The sequence below is a fragment of the Chionomys nivalis genome, chromosome 7 (assembly GCF_950005125.1).
Source record: "Chionomys nivalis chromosome 7, mChiNiv1.1, whole genome shotgun sequence".
Lineage (NCBI taxonomy): Eukaryota > Metazoa > Chordata > Mammalia > Rodentia > Cricetidae > Chionomys > Chionomys nivalis.
Window position 1 is genome coordinate 59,713,426 of NC_080092.1, and position 18,508 is coordinate 59,731,933.

Below are 18,508 nucleotides of genomic sequence, written 5' to 3' on the forward strand. Positions count from 1 at the left end.
CTCCGAGATCTGCCTGCCTCTTCCTCCCAAGTGCTGGGATTAAAGGCGTGTGCCACTGTGTCTGACTCTTTTTCTTTACATTTTCTTTTTTTCCCACCAGTTATTTTTTTAATTTTTAATCTTATTTTTTATAGGCATTATATAGCACAGGCTAGCTTTGAATTCCCTATGTAGCTAAGGATAACCTTGAACTCCTGATCCTCTTGTGTCTACTTTCTAGGTATCGGTATCACACGTATGTGCCACCCACACCTGGCTTTTTTCCTCTCACTTTTTACAAGATAAAATACTTGGAGTACCAGGCATTGTGACTTCTATCTGGTTTCTCAGTACTCAGGAGGCTCAAGCAGATGGAGTGCCATGAGTTGGAAGTCAGTGTGATATACAGAGTAAATAAGTTAGTGTTTGGGGGTTGTTTATGTGCTTTGTAGAAAGTTTTCATGTAGCCCAGAGAGGCTTGGAACTTTCAGTGTAATTGAGACTGGTCCTTCTGCCACCATCAGCCAGATGCTGGGATCCCAGGCATGCATGACCAAGCTTACACTAAAGCTTGGAAGGACTGGATTGTTGGAGCATTTGCACTTGGTTCCCTGAGTGGGCATTTCCCCAGAGCTTCTGTGTGGTCCTGTCTGAGCAGTCTGGCTCATCCCCCAGACCGTTTTATCTTTGGGTGGTCAAAGTAGAGATGAAGAGGGAAAGCAGTGACAAGGTTCTCTGAGACTGGCTCCCTTGCCCTCCTTGATGGGAAGCCAGGGACAGGCCATTCCCACCTTTAGCCCCCAGTGCTCCGCCTACCAGACAGGGATTCACAGAGGCCTCCCAAGACCCCCTCCCAGATTCTATCTCTTTTCACGATAACTTTGTTTTCACAGTCCGACAACACAGGATGACCCTAAGGGTCACAGACCTGCCAAGCACCAAAATGCCTCTTCGCAGCCCCTCACTGGGACAGCACAGGTCAGTGGTTTGATCAGAGTATGGGAAGATCCTTTATCCTTCTCATGGGAATATTCAGGTTACACAGCCCTTTGGAGTCTGGGCAGGAGGGTACAGGAAACCAAGTTCTAGGGAGTGGAGCAACCCAGACCTGGGGTACAGAACAAGCCAAGGAGCTATGAACAATAGAACAATAGAATAGCTATGAAGAATAGTCTTGACAATCAGGAGAGGAGGTCCCCAGGGTGCACTAGCACCCAGATAACTTGCTGGGTGATTGACAATATGGGTGTCAGTGGTTTAAGACCATTTCTGGAATTATAGGTGGGACATTCTAGAATGATCTCAGACTTAGCTGCTGAGCCTCTAGAATCAGTCCCTGGCTTCCAGCCATGGATCCCATCTTCCTGAAGCCCTTTCCACCCTAGGATTGTAGAGAGGTGGCAGAGAGATGCAGACTGGGAAAGGTGTCCCAGGGGAAGTGAGACAGTGGGTATCTGTTAACTTCGCAGCTCCCAGCTCTGTCCTTGGCAGGCCCAGCTGCAGCAGTGGCCTTCCCATCTAACTTGAATTCCCCTTATGAGCCAGCACTGGCTGGGCCTTGAGAAGGACAGAAGCCTGGCTCTGGCCCAGCCACCTGCAGTGCTCATCTGGCACTGGGCCAACTTCTGGGAAGGGTGGAGGACTGAGGACTGGCCCTGTGTGTGTGTGCCCTGCTTTGTGTGCCCACACAAAGCTCCGTCCCTCACCCAAGCAGAGGATAGAGGTGCAGGGGACACTTGTATGGATCATTGGGGTTTCAGGTATTTGGAAAACCCTGAATGTTTACCCATCTTAGAATGGTCCGGAATCCCTGGAGAAGCTGTGTGTGCCTCCATCGACCTGCCCACAGCACGTGAAGATCAAAAACTGGGGCAGTGGAGAGATTCTGCGAGACACCCTTCACCACAAGGCTGCGTCGGTGAGAAGTCTGGGGACTGAGGAGGGCCAGCTTTGTCCTAGCTGGGGTACCATAAGGGCCCTCTGGGGGTCCATCACACATCCCCTGCATGTAATAGGCACCCATCTTCTCAGACAAAAGATGCTGGGAGCTCTGTTTTCATAAATTACAGTCAGAAGTCAATAAGGCCAGTTTCCTGTTCACCACCCGATTAGGCAGCAGATAACCTAGGAGGTCAGACAAAAGGCTACGGGAACCAATGTTTTCTTAGCATTCAAGAGTGTCCGACAGTTTTCTATTAGGCTTGTCCAAAGCTGACTGAACTGACGGGAAGCAGTGAGCTCCCTGTGACTGAAAGGGTCCAATGCTATTTGATAGGGAGGCGACAGTGGTTCAAGCAGTCAATGATGGGGACTAATTATCTTTTAAGGTTCCCTCCTGTCTGCACATTCCTTACTCTGACTCTAGAATTCACACTAAGAAGCTGAGTGTGCCCAATCATCCAGTTTCCCCAAGTTCCCCTCATCCTCTCCTTCACACTTTTCTCTCCCCATCTCCCCTTCCCCCCATCCCACCCCACCCCCAAGATTCCAATTTTTTGCCCGGCAATCTTGTCTATTTCCCATAGCCAGGAGGATAACTATATGTTTTTCCTTGGGTTTACCCTCTTGTTTAGCTTCTTTAGGATCACAAATTATAGACTCAGTGGCCCCTATCCATGGCTAGAAACCAATTATGAGTGATCTTCTTTTTGGGTCTGGGTTACCTCACTCAGGATAGTATTTTCTATTTCCATCCATTTGCATGCAAAATTTGAGAAGTCATTGTTTGTTACCACAGAGTAGTACTCTAATGTGTATATATTCCACACTTTCTTCATCCATTCTTCCATTGAAGGACATCTAGGTTGCTTCCAGGTTCTGGCTATTACAAATAATGCTGCTATGAACATAGTTGAACAAATGCTTTTGTCATATGATAGGGCATCTCTTGGGTATATTCCCAAGAGTGGTATTGCTGGATCCAGGGGTAGGTTGATCCCAATTTTTCTGAGAAACTGCCACACTGATTTCCAAAGTGGTTGCACAAGTTTGCAGTCCCACCAGCAATGGATGAGGGTACCCCTTTCTCCACAACCTCTCCAGCAAAGGCTATCCTTGGTGTTTTTGATTTTAGCCATTCTGACAGGTGTAAGATGATATCTCAAAGTTGTTTTGATTTGCATTTCTCTGATCGCTAAGGAGGTTGAGCATGTCCTTAAGTATCTTTTGGCCATTTGAACTTCTTCTGTTGAGAATTCTCTGTTCAGTTCAGTGCCCCATTTTTCAATTGGGTTAATTATCATTTTAATGTCTAGTTTCTTGAGTTCTTTATATATTTTGGAGATCAGACCTTTGTCTGTTGTGGAGTTGGTGAAGATCTTCTCCCAGTCAGTAGGCTGCCTTTTTGTCTTAGTGACAGTGTTTTTTGCTTTACAGAAGCTTCTCAGTTTCAGGAGGTCCCATTTATTCAATGATGCCCTTAATGTCTGTGCTGCTGGGGTTATACATAGGAAGCGATCTCCTGTGCCCATATGTTGTAGGTTACTTCCCATTTTCTCTTCTATCAGGTTCAGTGTGTTCAGATTGATATTGAGGTCTTTGATCCATTTGGACTTGAGTTTCTGGCTTTGTGGGAGCCTAGACAGTTTGGATGTTCACTTTCCTAGACCTGGATGGAGGGAGGAGGACCTTGGACTTTCCACAGGGCAGGGAACCCTGACTGCTCTTGGGACTGGAGAGGGAGGAGAAGAGGAGTGGGGGAGGGGGAGAGGGGCGGGAGGAGGGGGAGGGAAATGGGAGGCGAGGAGGAGGCCGAAAATTCTTTTTTTCAAAAAAAAAAAAAAAGAAGAAGCTGAGTGTGGTGGCGCACGCTTTTAATTCCAGCACTTGGAAGAGGCAAGCAGATGTCTGAGTTTGAGGCCAGTCAAGTCTACTTAGTGTGTTCTGGGACAGCCAGAGCTACACAGTGAGACCTTGTCTCAAAACAACAGAAACAAAACCCAGAACAAAACCAAAGAGAGAGAAAGAAAAAAAGGATTCATACTGTGGTTATAAAGTGGGAAAGAACCAGAAAGCCTAAAAAGGCAGGATGATTTCCCAAACCCTCAGAAACTGAGTTTGTAGTCCCAGCAGTTGGGAGATAGAGGCAAGGGGTTAGGAGTTCACGGTGACCTTCTATGTAGTGAGTTTGAGGCCATCCTGGGCCATGTAAGATCTTGTCTCAAAAACAGTACCCAGCTGGGTGGTGGTGGCACACACCTTTATTCCCAGCACTCAGGAGGCAGAGGCAGGCAGATCTCTGTGAGTTCAAGGCCAGCCTGGTCTACAGATCAAATTCCAAGATGGGCTCCAAAGTTACACGGAGAAATCCTGTCTCAAAAAATAAAAACAAAACAAACAAACAAAAAACCAACAGTACCCAACCCCCCCAAACAAAGCAAAACAGAGAAACACCATAGTTAACATCTGGGTGTCCATCTTTCTTGTGCTTCTTTCCGTGCCTCCCTGACTTTAGATTGTTCAGCCACTCATCCATTTTCTCTAGGCTGACACTGTACCTATGTTTCCCCAGGAGCCAGCTGGGTCTCTTAGAAAGAAAAGAAGACAAGAAGTCCCTTAGGAGTAAGCTATGGAGTTTTCTCTGAGGCTGGTGCTGGGTCTTTAGCTAACTGGAGAAAAGGGGACAGAGAAAAACCAGCTTGTACTCACTGGATCTCAGGAAAGGAGAGGGGAGTGAGGCTCTTGGTAGACCCCAAACGAGAGGGTGCCCGCATAGAGTCACTGTGAGTGTAGCAGCCAGAGGAAGGCCAGGATACTGACTCAGGGGTGGAGGGAGAAAAGGGAGGCCTACTTACCCCTGTCTCTCTTCCTAGGATTTCACCTGTGGGTCCAAGTCTTGCTTGGGATCCATCATGAATCCCAAAAGTTTGACCAGAGGACCCAGAGACAAGCCCACCTCTCTGGAGGAGCTTCTGCCTCAAGCCATTGAGTTCATCAACCAGTATTATGGCTCCTTCACAGAGTAAGTCTGGCTTCTGTCAGGGTGACATTTCCCCCTCCTCCCTGGGGCTAGCCTGTCTTCAACTGTCCCACACTGACTCCTGAACTTTGCAATCTCCAGACTTCCCAGGTTCTAGGCCCCAAGCAGACCCTGGAGGAGCTCAGGAACTGACAGTGTAGGGGAGAGTGTAACTGCCTGGGGTTCTGGCTCCACCACAGACCACTGAGACCTGGGGAAATTCACGGGGCCTCAACTTCCCTGTGTCTAAAATGGGGATCTTAACGGCTTATGAGACAGCCCTGAGGTCTGTGCATGTTTAGAACAATGTCCTAGCCTAGGGGCAATGAAACAGTGACTTGGAATGAATCCTTTTGTCCTCGAGTAAAAGGAAGCTTAGAGACTATGTGGTCAGGCTTCTCCTCCTAGAGATGTGAGCAAGATTCCCAGAGACACCCCTGGCATCATCTAATCTAGCTAGAGTCCAGGATACATGGCTTGGTGGGGTGCCACCCTCCTGGAGTGTTTTCATCTTTACTCCAGGAGGCTTCAGGGAGTACTGTGCCCAGATTCCTTCATTCTTAGTCAGCCACTCGACTAACAAACAAGTGTTAAGCACCAAGCATGGTCCAGCATGGAATAGAAAGGTTTGTTCATTGCCAGTTGCCAAGTTTTCTGCAAATGTATACAACTGTGATCAAGGAGAGACTGTGTGACATGGTTAAGAGCTGGGGGCCGATCAGCCACCTACACCAGTTCAAGCCTGGGCAAGTTTCTTCCTCTCTCCGGGCCTTGGTTTCTTGACTGAAAATATCTATTAAAATATACCCACCTTGTAGGAGTTTGTATGAAGATTAAATGAATTAGAGGCTATAAAGAACTAAACTGTGCTGGCTGTAATGACTGCAGCTGAAGTCTTAGTTATCATTGTATATATGTATTTAACTTTTAAGTATTTATTTATTTGTTGGAGAATGAGGTACCTGGGCCTCCAAGTGTATGAAAGTCAGAGGGGAGCCTGTGGGAGTTGGGCATCTCCTTCCACAATGTGGGTTCCTGGTACTGAACTGAGATCATCATACATAGTGACAAGTATCTTTACCCACTGAGACATCTTTCTGGTCCCTCGCTGTGTGTTTTTGACACAGCATCTCATGAAATAGTGGAGACGGGCCTCTGCCCATGATTGTTCTTCTGAGTGCTGAGATGACAGGTCCATGTGCTAACATAGAATATAGAACCTGTTTCTCTGTAGCTTTGGAGCCTGTCCTGGAACTAGCTCTTATAGAACAAGCTGGCCTTGAACTCACAGAGATCCACCTACCTCTGCCTCCCAAGTGCTGGGATTAAAGGCCTCCACCACCACCCGGCTGAATATAGAACATTGTTATTGTCCCATTATAATATGTGACTAAGTAATTTAGCCTCTCTAAACTTTCTAACCGAAATACACAAAGAGGTTGTGAGAACGACAGAGCAAGTCAATGAATGTCTGCTTTACAGCATGGCTACAGTGTGGCTACTGCATGGCTACAGCGTGGCTACAGAGTGACTACTGCGTGGCTACTATGTGGCTACTGCGTGGCTACAGCGTGGCTACTGCGTGGCTACAGCGTGGCTACTGTGTGGCTACAGCATGGCTACTGCGTGGCTACAGAGTGGCTACATCATGGCGGTGTCATTTTGTGGTTCAGCCTCACATAGCAGTTCCAACCTGGGACGTGAGACACAAAAGGACACCTGGGACCCAGGGCAGAAAGGATTGTTCTTGGTGATAATGGCTCCACCTGTCCACTGAATGCCAGAGTGGGGAGGGTGCTTACCAAGAGGCCCCCATTTTTATTTTTATTTTATTTTATTTTATTTTGATTTCTGAGACAGAGTTTCTCTGTAGCTTTTGGTTCCTGTCCTGGAACTAGCTCTTCTAGACCAGGCTGGCCTCGAACTCACAGAGATCTGCCTGCCTCTGCCTCCCGAGTGCTGGGACTATAGGCGTATGCCACCACCGCCCGGGTAGGCCCCCATCTTCAAAAACAATGCTTCCTACCCCTGTCTGGGAACTTGCAGAACATTGATGCCTGGCCCCCCGGGCCAAGGGCAGCAGTCTCAGGAGAGGGTAGGACTTGCTTGAAAACGCACACTGGGAGCCTGGGATACTGGTGCTGGGACCCTGGCTCAGCATCCTAGCATGGAGCCCTGTGGCCCATCAGGATCCGGACTCCTTTTGGAGCTGGGATACCCAGCTGATATTCCAAACACAGGTTAGGAAACCCTGGGAGGCTACAGAGCTGTGCCCATGCCTTTACTTCTCATTTTCCACAGCCACAAGTCCCTATCATGGCCTCCAGTAGTGATCAACAACAGCCTGTCCCCTAGTTGCAGGGACACCAGCCGCTGAAGGCGTCCAGCAGAGTGGGATAGCTGTACATGCAAAATGTCTCCTGACTTTCTGAGAGTGGCCATCCAGTCCTTTCCAGGACCAAGAGATGCCACAGTGTTCCTAGTAATTCTGAAATATGACCCTGAGAAACCACACCATTTGTGAGGTGGGCCTGGTGGTGCAGGCCTGTAATTCCAGTTACCCTGGAGACCAAGGTCCTTGCAGGAGGACTCAAGGACTGCCAGGTGACAGCCTGGGCAGCATCCTGTCTCAAAATAGAAGTGCTGGGGCTGGGCCTGAGGATGTCGGTCAGGGGGAGAACAAACGTAGTTTGATGAGGTTCAATCCCTGGTCCCACACACAAAAAAGAACAGAGAAAGAAAAGTCATAAAAGAAAATGCTAAAAATAAACTTCACTGGGTCTGGTGGCACGTGCTTTAATCCCAGCACTCAGAAGGCAGAGGCAGGAAGATCTCTGTGAGTTTGAAGTCACCCTGGTCTACATAGTAAACTTTAAGCCAAGGCTACTAAGTGAGACTCTGTCTTAAAACAAAACAATGGAAAAATGTCTCAGGGAATTGGGAGAAAACATGAAAATTAATTTTAAGAGTGAGACCCTGACCCAAATGAACAAAACAAAAATCCACTAAAAAAAAACACAAAAAATGAAATTTAAAATATTCTTTTAAAAGTCATCGTCCTCATGTGTTTCCCGTGTTGTGATTCTCAAGGCTTTGGTATTACTTTGTGTGGGAGTGGGTTTTTCAGCTTGCTTTTGCAAGTCAAACTTCCACCCAACCTGTTACTGACTTAATAATGTGCTTTGAGATCATTTATAACTGTGTGAGAACCACACCCTCCCTTCCCGACAGAAAATATTCTCAAATTTACAGGTGGGTGTAGAGGGATAAAATCCGCCTGTGGTCTCATGGGCTGTTCTGAGCCAGGGAATCCAGAAAGCCATGGTCTCTCTCTTGAGGGTCCGGTAAACAACCGGTTAAGACAAAGGCTCCCCATCTGGCTACCATGGCTGCCCCGCTGCTCATTACATGACGAGGACAGCTTTGCCCAGGACCAGTCCACTCCTTAGATTACGACCGAAGAGGCCAAAACAGCTCTTCCAAAGGAATCGGGGCCACTCCTGGGTAAACGACACCAAGAGTTTGTCTTTCCCCTTTTACATGGCATCTCCTTACCATGGGGACTGCTGTTCTCATGCTTGGGTACAGTGTGGGAGGTATTTCTAGAATCTTCCTCTGATGATGAAGGACACTGACCTCACCCAGAAGTCCCCATTACAGGGATCTCTGGGGACAAGCATCACCGAGTCTCCGAGTCTTTCTGTAATCAAAAAGGAGTTGCTAAGACCCTCTGCCTGCCCCAAAGGCTGTTCCATTCCAAGTCTCCGCTGCCTTTAATCACAAGTTCATTCTTTAAATAATTTTTTGTTTGTCGCCATTTCGAAAGCCTGTGGCGGTGCTGGTTGGAAATCTCAAGGTTACTGTGTTTCACCGTCTTTGTGACCAAGTCCCTCTCCCTTGAAATACTTTTGAAGTATGCTTAAATCATTGCGTGTGGCTCCTTTGGGTGGGCTGTAGGGTCCTTCAGGCTGAGTCCTGACCTCAGGTCTTGTCTGGGCCTGCCTTGCTTTCTGAGGCACCCTCCAGGCTGCAGTTTTCCCTTGGGTGGAAGGTGAAACAGGTCCTGTCCACTGCGAGGAGCCTGGCGTTGGCAGCGAGACCACCTGGGTCTGTGTCCTCATTTCTCTGTTTCCAGGCTTGTGTTTTCGGGCCTGGTAAAGACCTTTGATTGCAATGTAAACATGGCAATAGCTACTAACTTACTTGTGGTGGCATGCATCTGCAATCCCAGGTATTTGGGAGGTGGAGAGAGGAGGGCCAGAAGTTCTAGGCTGGCCTGGGCGTCTCAAGATGACGATGATGATGATGACAGCAACGGTGATGACAATGATGACAACTTGCAGGGTCCAGCGTAGAAGTGAAAGTGTGATTTTGTTCCACCAGGACTAAGAGCTTCAAGGTGGAGATGGCAGAGGATTAGAAACTGGCTCCTAGTAAGAGTGGGTCACAAAGCCAGCCCTACAGGGGACAGTGTCCCAAGGGAGATAGTTTGCTCTTTTGGTGTCCAAATTCAGTTACTGATTTCTGGGGATTGAATTAATCCCCATGTAAGGTCGTGCTATTGTTGATCTTCCTAATGGCTTCCTGTTCCCCAGGGCAAAAATAGAGGAACATCTGGCCAGGGTGGAAGCCGTAACAAAGGACATAGAAACAACAGGAACCTACCAGCTGACCCGGGATGAGCTCATCTTTGCCACCAAGCTGGCCTGGAGGAACGCGCCTCGCTGCATCGGCAGGATCCAGTGGGCCAACCTGCAGGTGAGCCTTACGGGCAGAACTGAAGGAAGCAGGATGGGCAGGTCCTGAGACAGAGCAAGTGGCAGGGGCTCCTCAGACTTCAGTCAAAACCAGAGATAGGGTATCCTGGGCCCCCCTCTAGGAGCCTGGAAGCTTATTTTAGCACCGGGGTCTCTAGAAGACCCTCTTTCATATTAAACGTGGAAGACCACATGCCACCATGAAACAAACGGCAACCTTGGATGTCTTATTCCCGAGGCCTTGGTGCTGCAAGTGTTTGCCTCCAGTGTTTACACTCTCGGCTCTAGAGAACATTTTATTTATCCTACCCTCCTAGGCCATCGTCTCCTTGGAGGGTCATTTTTTGTTGGGTCCTATCGAGGGCACTTGGATTGAGAACATCCAGGAGACTCAACGATGGCACACACTCCCATGGCAAAGATCCAAACTAGGGCTATGGGGACCCTGGCTTTTGATGTTTTAAAGCCAGACACTCTTCCCCAAGAGTTTTACTGGGGCCTTCTGAGTGGGATTCTATGTTCCCCATCTCAAGAGCAGAGGTGAGAAGGGCAGCTTAGTGATGGGCTCTGAAGATGCAGAGGGAGAGTGGGCCATGTGCGTTCTCTGGGGCAGTGGTGTGTGGGCTGCCCTCTTTCCCTGGGGACTTCCTGTCAGCCCCAAACCTCTGTCCTCACAGTCTTCCATGGTGCCATCTTGGGTTGTATACAGGTCTTCGATGCCCGGGACTGTAGCTCTGCCCAGGACATGTTCCAGCACATCTGCAGACATGTGCTCTATGCCACCAACAATGGCAACATCAGGTGAGACCCGGTTCCCAGTTGTGCTGGTCCCACCCTGCCAGTCTCAGGCAGAATAGGCTAGAGGGCTTAGGGGAGGGGCCTCTGGTTCCCAGAGAAACTAAGGGGAGACAAAAGAGTAAGGCTTAGCTCTGGAATAGTAACAGGGACTTCTTTCCCACTGGCCTCTGTCACAGTCCCAGATATTTCTTTTCCTTCTAACTTAGAACCATGAGTCAGTGATGTCTTTAAGAAGCCACTTCTAGTAGGCCATGCTCACACGTGCCTGTTATCCAAGCACTTGGAAAAGTAGATGCAGGACGATCAAGAGTTCAAAGTGATCCTTAGCTACATAGTATGTTCAAGGCTAGCCTCAAAAACAAAAAAGAATAGAATTTCTTCGCTGGGCGTGGTGGCACATATCTAAAATCTCAGTAGTGGGTAGACTGGAGCAGGAGGACAGATGAGTTCCAAACCAATCTGGGCCACATAGCCAGACCTTGTCTTGTTTTAAGAAGAGTCTACACAAGGAAGCAGAGGCAGGGGGATCTCTGTGAGTTCAAGGCTAGTCTAGTCTACATAGCGAGTTCCAAGGCAGCCAGGGTTACATGGTGAGACCTTGTCTCAAAAACAAAAGCAAACAAATACAATAAAAGATAATTCTGCCCTGTTTGGAAAGACAACACTGATTTTCTGGCTACACCTTTGCTTTGACATTTCTCTTAGATATGAGAGTCACTGCTTGGCATTGTATGCTCCTTGTCATTCCCCCACACGCATGCACGCACGCATACACACACACACACACACACCATTGATAGGACTGAACAGCACACTGAATCTGTCATTCGCTCATTTTGGTGACCAGCAAATATTTGGTGCACACCTGATGGGGACTCAGCACAGGACTAGAATCAGGCCAGGGAAAAGAGGTTGCAGAGTGAGATGCAGAGGTGACTGAGACCCCAGAATGCAGCTGCAGCCAACTGCAAACTCTGACTGCCAAACAGCCACCATCTGTGAGAAGAGCAGCATTGGCAATGAATGCCAACATGAGGGAGGGACACGAAGCTCCCTAGAGTGATGGTCTCTCTGTTGGTCCCGAAGGATAGGGAGGGACTGGAGGAGGACGGCTCATTGCCAGGGAGTGGTTTCATTCTGATTGGGGTATAGGGACTGCAGAGTAGAAAGAGTGGAGGGGGAACTGGCTGGGAACCCCTGCCCACTCCAGCCAGGGACAGTTGATAAACTGCAATGTCTCTGTCCTGGGGAAGGTCGGCCATCACTGTGTTCCCCCAGCGGAGCGATGGGAAGCATGACTTCCGGGTCTGGAATTCACAGCTCATCAGGTACGCCGGCTACCAGATGCCCGATGGCACCATCAGAGGGGACCCTGCCAGCTTGGAGTTCACCCAGGTACCTGTCCAGTCTCTGATGCATCCCTCTGGGCAGGAACCCAGAACAGATGCAGTGCCATGGGTGCAGACTCAATGCGCCTCTCTCTCCTGTAGCTGTGCATTGACCTGGGCTGGAAGCCGCGCTATGGCCGCTTTGATGTGCTGCCTCTGGTCCTGCAGGCTGATGGCCAAGATCCAGAGGTCTTTGAAATCCCTCCTGAACTTGTGTTGGAGGTGCCCATGGAGCATCCCAAGTAAGCCACCACCAAGGGTACAGATTATGCATGTATTCCTCTTGGGGGAGGGGATGCCTGTCTTCCTCCAAAACCCAGCCTTAGGCAGTCCTCAGAGTTACAAGGCTGGCTTGCCCTCTGCAGCAGCCATGTTCTTTCCTCTCCAGCCTCAGGTTTATGAGGAGCCACGGATGGGGACTGAGGGGAGCAGCAGCCTAGCAGACAGGGACCTGAGAACCTGGGAGGCAGTGCCTTCGGGAGAGCCCTTGAACCTCTGTCTGTGCAGCCAGGCCTTTTGCACTTCTCCCAATACTTTTGTTTTTGCTTTTTCATGACAGGGTTTCTCTATGTAGCCCTGCCTGTCCTGAAACTCTCTCTGTTGACCAGGTTGACCTTGAACTCAGAAATCCTCTTGCCCAAGTGCTGGGATTAAAGGCATGCACCACCAATACTTCCAACACTTTTTAAATTTTTTTCTTACATTTATTTAGTGCACGTGCATGTATGGTGTGGTATGCTTGCATGTTTGTTGTGTGATATGTATATGTGGTTATATTCATAGTGTGTGTTGTATGTGTGGTATGTATACTATGTATACAGTACAGTGTGTGTTTATTTGTGTGTGTGTTTGTGTGTATGATATATGTGGTATGTGTGTGTGTGTGTGTGTGTGTGTGTGTGTGGTGTGTGGTCAGAGGTCAAGTGCTGATTCTTCCCATACGGTCCTGGGAATTGAACTCAGCTCATCAGGCTTGATGGCTGGTGGTCTTTACTACTGAGCCATCTCAATGGCTTCCCAACTTTCTTGGGAAAAGGACCCCCCCCTCCCAGATAGAGGAAGTGTAGGGCCTCAAGGACTTTAAGAACTTAGCTGACTGAACCTCTGCAGAATACCTCCATATATGGAGATTTAATAACCGGATGGCCCTGGACTGACTGTCCTGTCCTTTGAATACACTGAACTCGCTCCTGCCTCAGGACCTCTGCACTGCTTCTCTGCCTGATATGCCCTTTCCTCAGAATTCTGCAAGGCTCAAATCTTCTCATCAGAAGGTGTTTCCTATGACATCACCATGGACTCTGAGAAGCTTTTCCTGACCGCCCACCTTCAGCTTAACATCACACTTTGTTTCTCATTTTCTTATGGTGTATTGGTTTACCTCGTTGTGGTCTACAGTCTAGATGCTGAGCTGTAGCTTCTTTGAGAATAGAATCTTGCTTTTCTTTAGTATATCTCCACTGTCTACAAGGGACAGGACACATAGTAGGTGCTTAGGTATAGGTATTTGTGGAATGACTAGCTAGCCAATGAATGATGCTATGTTTGCAATAATCCATGAGTTTGATGCTGTTGGCTCTATGCTGATGATGGGGATACTGAGGCTCCGAGAGGCTAAAAGCCCCCTAGTCAGTGCTGAGGCAGAACCTGAGTCCACCTGTCTGATGCCAGAGTCCTTAGCTGCTTGCTGCGTTGTGCTGGAGTCTCAGCATTTAGCCTGGCATACGCCTGACCATTTGCATGAATGATTGGTTAAAGGGGGGGCCTTATTTAATGAATGACCCCTAGCATGCCCTGTTATCTCTCCCAGTGGGGTGACTGAGATCAACTCCTAAAACAGATGTTTCTAGTGCTGGCAATATGGCTCAGTTGAGCATGCTTGCTTAGTACGCTCGAAGCCCTAACTTTGATCCCCAGCACTGAATAAACTTGCTTTGAAGAAGCATGCCTGTAATTTCAGCACTTGGGAGAGAGGAGTCGGGGGAATCAGACATTCAAGGCCACCCTCAGCTACATAAAATCAAGGCTGGTCTGGGATATAAGACCCTGTCTCAAAAAAAAGAGAGAAGGAATTTCTTTGGTTGACTCTTTTGCTGAACTTAGTTATTTTTATTAAGGGGAGCAGGCAAAGAAGACCTTAACTGCAGCTGGCTCTCCCTCCCTGCCAGGTACGAGTGGTTCCAGGAGCTCGGGCTGAAGTGGTATGCCCTGCCTGCTGTAGCCAACATGCTGCTGGAAGTGGGTGGCCTTGAATTCCCAGCCTGCCCCTTCAATGGTTGGTACATGGGCACAGAGATTGGAGTTCGAGACTTTTGTGACATGCAGCGTTACAACATCCTGGAGGTGACAAGGGCTACCCAGCTGGACCATCTGGGGGAGCAGACAGGTGGGGTGGGTTGGTCCCCAAAACTATCTCACTCTCAACACCTGTCTTCTATAGGAAGTGGGCAGAAGGATGGGCCTAGAGACCCACACACTGGCCTCCCTCTGGAAAGACCGGGCTGTCACGGAGATTAACGTGGCTGTGCTCCACAGTTTCCAGGTAGGTCAAGCGTCTTAGGGGTGGGTAGAGGCTTTGGCAAGAAGGTCGCCCCCACATTCCCAATTTTGTCAGGCGATCTTGTCTGTTTCCAATTTTCAGGTAGGTATATATATGTTTTCCTTTGGGTTCACCTTATTACTTAGCTTCTCTAGGATCATGGACTATAGCTCACATGGTAACTTCTGATCTCCTTGCATCCACATCCAGAGTGCTGAGATCACAGGTGTTAGCTACCACATCTGGGTTGTTCATTTCTTAATGTGGTACTAGGGCTTGAGCCCAGGCTGTGGTGTATGCTAGGCCAGCACCCTGAAGCTGAGCAACCCTCCAGTGCCTATTCAATGTGTCTTGACTGACGATACTTTCATCTTGTGACGGACCCTCAGAACAGAGCCCTGTTAGGAGACAAGCAGCAACTGCAAATGGGTTTTAAGTGTGGCTAGACAAGTATTGATGGCAGCTGCAGGCCTTGGCTTGTACAGCATCTTCCCTCAGGAATGCCCCTCCCTCAGCCAGCTTGAACCCATCTCTAAAGACTTGCCCTCTCCTTGTAGCTGTCCTGACTCCCATCTCCCCTGGGCCTACCCCTGACATTAGGCTTTCTCCATGGTCCCCCCCACCCCCAAGCAGCCTTTGCTTGCCTCCTCCACAAATCCCACCGGACCTTACAAAGATGGCTGACACCCTTCAGCCTCCCCAAGAGGCTTGCTGTTTGTGGACAGCGCTTGGAGACCCGTGCCATCTCTCCTGTACCCGTGGCTGTCACAGTCCGCGACAGCCGGGCTGGAGCAGATAATGCCCACTGAGAGCATGTGCTGGTTCACGTTCTTTCAACAGCCTCACGATGGAGGAACAGAGACAGGAACTGTTGCCTCCCATTTCACAGATGAGGAAGCTGATGGGTGTCAAGGTTAAGGATCTCGTAGCTCAAGTCACGTGGCTAATGAGAAGGCAAAGTTTTGACCACTATGTTAAACATATTTCTCTTTCAAAGAAAATTTTTTAAACATTTTTTTTAACTTAGTGTGGAGGTCAGAGAACAACTTTTAGGAGTTGGTTCTCTCCTTCTGCTGTGTGGGTTCCCGGGATGAGATTCAGATCTGGCTTGATGACAAACACCCTTATCCAGTTGGCCATCTCCCGAGCCATAAAACAAATTTCTCTTGGTTGAATCGATCTCCAGACTTTGGGGGCACAGCTGCTTTTACTGTGTCGTTCTAGGCTAGTTCAGACCTTCGTGTCCTTTAGGTGTAAGCGGTGGGTAGCTTATCTCCCCTATATTCTGGTCCTCTCTGTCCCCACAGGTGACTAGGAGAGTTTTATATTTGCTTGTTTTGGAGACAGGATCTCCTGTAGCCCAGGCTGACCTGGAACTCCCTATGCAGCTACAGATTTGATCTTCTGCCTGTACCACCGGAGTGCTGAGATTATAGACATAGGGCCCTGTGCATGCCAGGCAAGCCCTCCACCAAGTGTGCCACCTTTGACTTCATATTTTCTTTATCTGAAACAAGGTGGTGCTGTGTGAGTGGCCCCCATCTGAGGTTCGCTGTTTGTTGGCAATGCATGGAGTTTCTGGATGCTCCTCTAGGGTCTGGGGGAAAACTATCATGTGACTGAGGGCTGGCCACCATGTGAACGGCTGTGACAATGGCCTCGGGGTTCAAATCTGTGGGCTTGGACCTGTATGTATTTCTGCAGCAATCGGTAGAGGACCAGGAGTAGTGGCAGAGCCGTTGCATAGATCACCTGCCTTCCGGGGCAGCCGTCCTCAACTCTCCTCTGCTGCCCTTATCTAAGTCCACTCCATCTTCCCCTCTTCCAGAAGAAGAATGTGACCATCATGGACCACCACACAGCTTCAGAGTCCTTCATGAAGCACATGCAGAATGAGTACCGGGCCCGAGGAGGCTGCCCTGCAGACTGGATTTGGCTGGTCCCTCCAATGTCTGGGAGCATCACCCCTGTGTTCCACCAGGAGATGCTGAACTACGTTCTATCTCCGTTCTACTACTATCAGGTCAGGGGGAGCGCCCCACCCTCCCCATCTTGTAGCTGAGCTGCAGACACTATGTAGTGTGACTGCCCAGGGTAGCACATGCCAGCTGAGGGCCACCTTGTCTCTAAGGTGCCCAGATGAGACTATACATTATCTAGTGTCCCCAGTAAAGAAATACTAAAAGTAGGTGGGCCTCTGCCTTCTGGGACATTAATAAAGAAAGCCAAGTGCCCACTGCTGTGTGGCTCCATGTGGGACCCAAAAGGTGCCTCTCTGAGCTTTTGCTGAGGTTTGGTGATGTGGGTGCCATGGGCTTCCATGAGTGCTATAGAGAGGATCCTCTGCCTCCCCCAACATCCTCCAGTCCTAGCCCAAACATCTGCCACTGTCATATCTCCCTTTTTTCCTGCAGGTCGAGCCCTGGAAGACACACATCTGGCAGAACGTGAAGCTGAGGCCCAGGAGGAGAGAGATCCGGTTCAGAGTCTTGGGGAAGTATGTGGAAGTGAGCAATGTTGCTGTCTGCACTGTGTCCCCGTTCACAAACCCCATTCCCTGGGTTTGCCATGAAGGGTGGGGCATATGGAGAATGTTCTTTATGGTTTTGGTTCCCCAAACTCTAGACACCAATCTGAGACTCATTTTCTTCTGTTGTCCCAAATGTCCCAAAGGGACTGAGTCAAGGTGTACAGGGGCCACCAGCCAATGAGAAATGGAGGATGCTTCCCCCTACCATCCCTGGTGCTGTCCCTTTTCCATTGTCTTCTGGGAGCTGACTCAACACAGCATCTGTCTGTCTGTCTGTCTGTCTGTCCCCACAGAGTGGTGCTCTTTGCTTCCATGTTGATGCGCAAGGTCATGGCTTCCCGAGTTAGAGCCACGGTCCTCTTTGCTACTGAGACAGGGAAGTCTGAAGTGCTAGCCCGGGACCTGGCAGCCTTGTTCAGCTATGCCTTCAACACCAAGGTACACACGTAGGAGGAAGGAGTCTGGGGTGAGTGCAGAGGGCCTCCTGGGAGCGGAGGGCTGATGTCTCCTGTGCTCCATGCAGGTTGTCTGCATGAACCAGTACAAGACAAGCGCCTTGGAGGAGGAGCAACTGTTGCTGGTGGTGACAAGCACGTTTGGGAACGGAGATTGCCCCAGTAATGGGCAGGTGCGTGGCCGGGGTCTGGTCATCTGGGGGAAGTGGGCACATTTGGGACTGGAGACTGCCCCAGCAATGGGCAGGTGGGTAGCCAGGGTCCTGGTCATCTGGGGAAAGAGGGCACATTTGGGAACAGAGACTGCCCCAGCAACGAGCAGGTGCGTAGCCGGGGTCTGGTCATCTGGGGGAAGTGGGCACATTTGGGAACGGAGACTGCCCCAGCAACGGGCAGGTGGGTGGCCGGGGTCATGGTCATCTCGGGGAAGAGGGGTTTGGGACAATCAAGAAAAGAGATCCAGGAAACAGAGCATGTCCTGAAGAGGGCATTGGAAGTAAGTGCTCAGGCCACTCTGGGTCCTTCTTGTGCCATTGTCCCAATGGCACACACAATGCCTTCTTGTGAACTGACCAGGCTTTATTTATGTTTTAGGTTATTTGAGGAGATAAACTTCATTACATTTATTTATTTGTTTCATGGGTGTATGCGGGTGTGTGCATGTGCAGGTAGCACAGCTTGCATGTGGAGGAACTTGCAGGAGGCAGTGAGCTGGGGGGAGGGGCAACTGGACCTGTCCAGTGGCCTGCCCCAAGAATGTGGATTCCTTGCCTGCTCGGGTGGCCAGGGTTTAAATGAACCACAATGGGAACGGCAAATAGTAGTTTTGTGGATCCTGCCCTGAGAACTCTGATACTTTGTCTTTGTAGACTCTGAAGAAAGCTCTGTTCATGCTGAGAGAACTTACCCACACCTTCAGGTGAGGCACCCTCCCACAGCCCTGCCTCCTGGGCTGTCTGGGGTCAGACTATGGAAGTGGGCATACACAGGATGTCTTCTCTAAGATGCCGAGGGCAGAGGCCCTGGTCTGAGTTTTGTCTTCTAAGTGGGTTGAAGATCAGGACACAAAAACCAAGTCCCTCTTGCAGGTCTGCAATCTAAGAGG

At 49.5% G+C, this 18,508-nt stretch overlaps 1 protein-coding gene across 1 annotated transcript in view; it reads left to right on the forward strand.

The window, feature by feature from the left end:
- Positions 1 to 926: 926 nt before the first annotated feature.
- The window catches only part of Nos2 (nitric oxide synthase 2), a 31,473-nt gene continuing 13,891 nt past the window's right edge, over positions 927 to 18,508 (forward strand). Inside the window, exons 1-14 of the mRNA XM_057774311.1 lie at positions 927 to 957; positions 1,775 to 1,897; positions 4,791 to 4,939; positions 9,532 to 9,694; positions 10,403 to 10,494; positions 11,745 to 11,886; positions 11,982 to 12,121; positions 14,048 to 14,222; positions 14,320 to 14,421; positions 16,247 to 16,441; positions 16,833 to 16,915; positions 17,242 to 17,386; positions 17,472 to 17,576; positions 18,273 to 18,322. Coding sequence (XP_057630294.1) covers positions 4,830 to 4,939; positions 9,532 to 9,694; positions 10,403 to 10,494; positions 11,745 to 11,886; positions 11,982 to 12,121; positions 14,048 to 14,222; positions 14,320 to 14,421; positions 16,247 to 16,441; positions 16,833 to 16,915; positions 17,242 to 17,386; positions 17,472 to 17,576; positions 18,273 to 18,322 — 1,502 coding nt within the window. The 5' untranslated portion in view covers positions 927 to 957; positions 1,775 to 1,897; positions 4,791 to 4,829. The remainder of the gene's footprint in view (positions 958 to 1,774; positions 1,898 to 4,790; positions 4,940 to 9,531; positions 9,695 to 10,402; positions 10,495 to 11,744; positions 11,887 to 11,981; positions 12,122 to 14,047; positions 14,223 to 14,319; positions 14,422 to 16,246; positions 16,442 to 16,832; positions 16,916 to 17,241; positions 17,387 to 17,471; positions 17,577 to 18,272; positions 18,323 to 18,508) is intronic.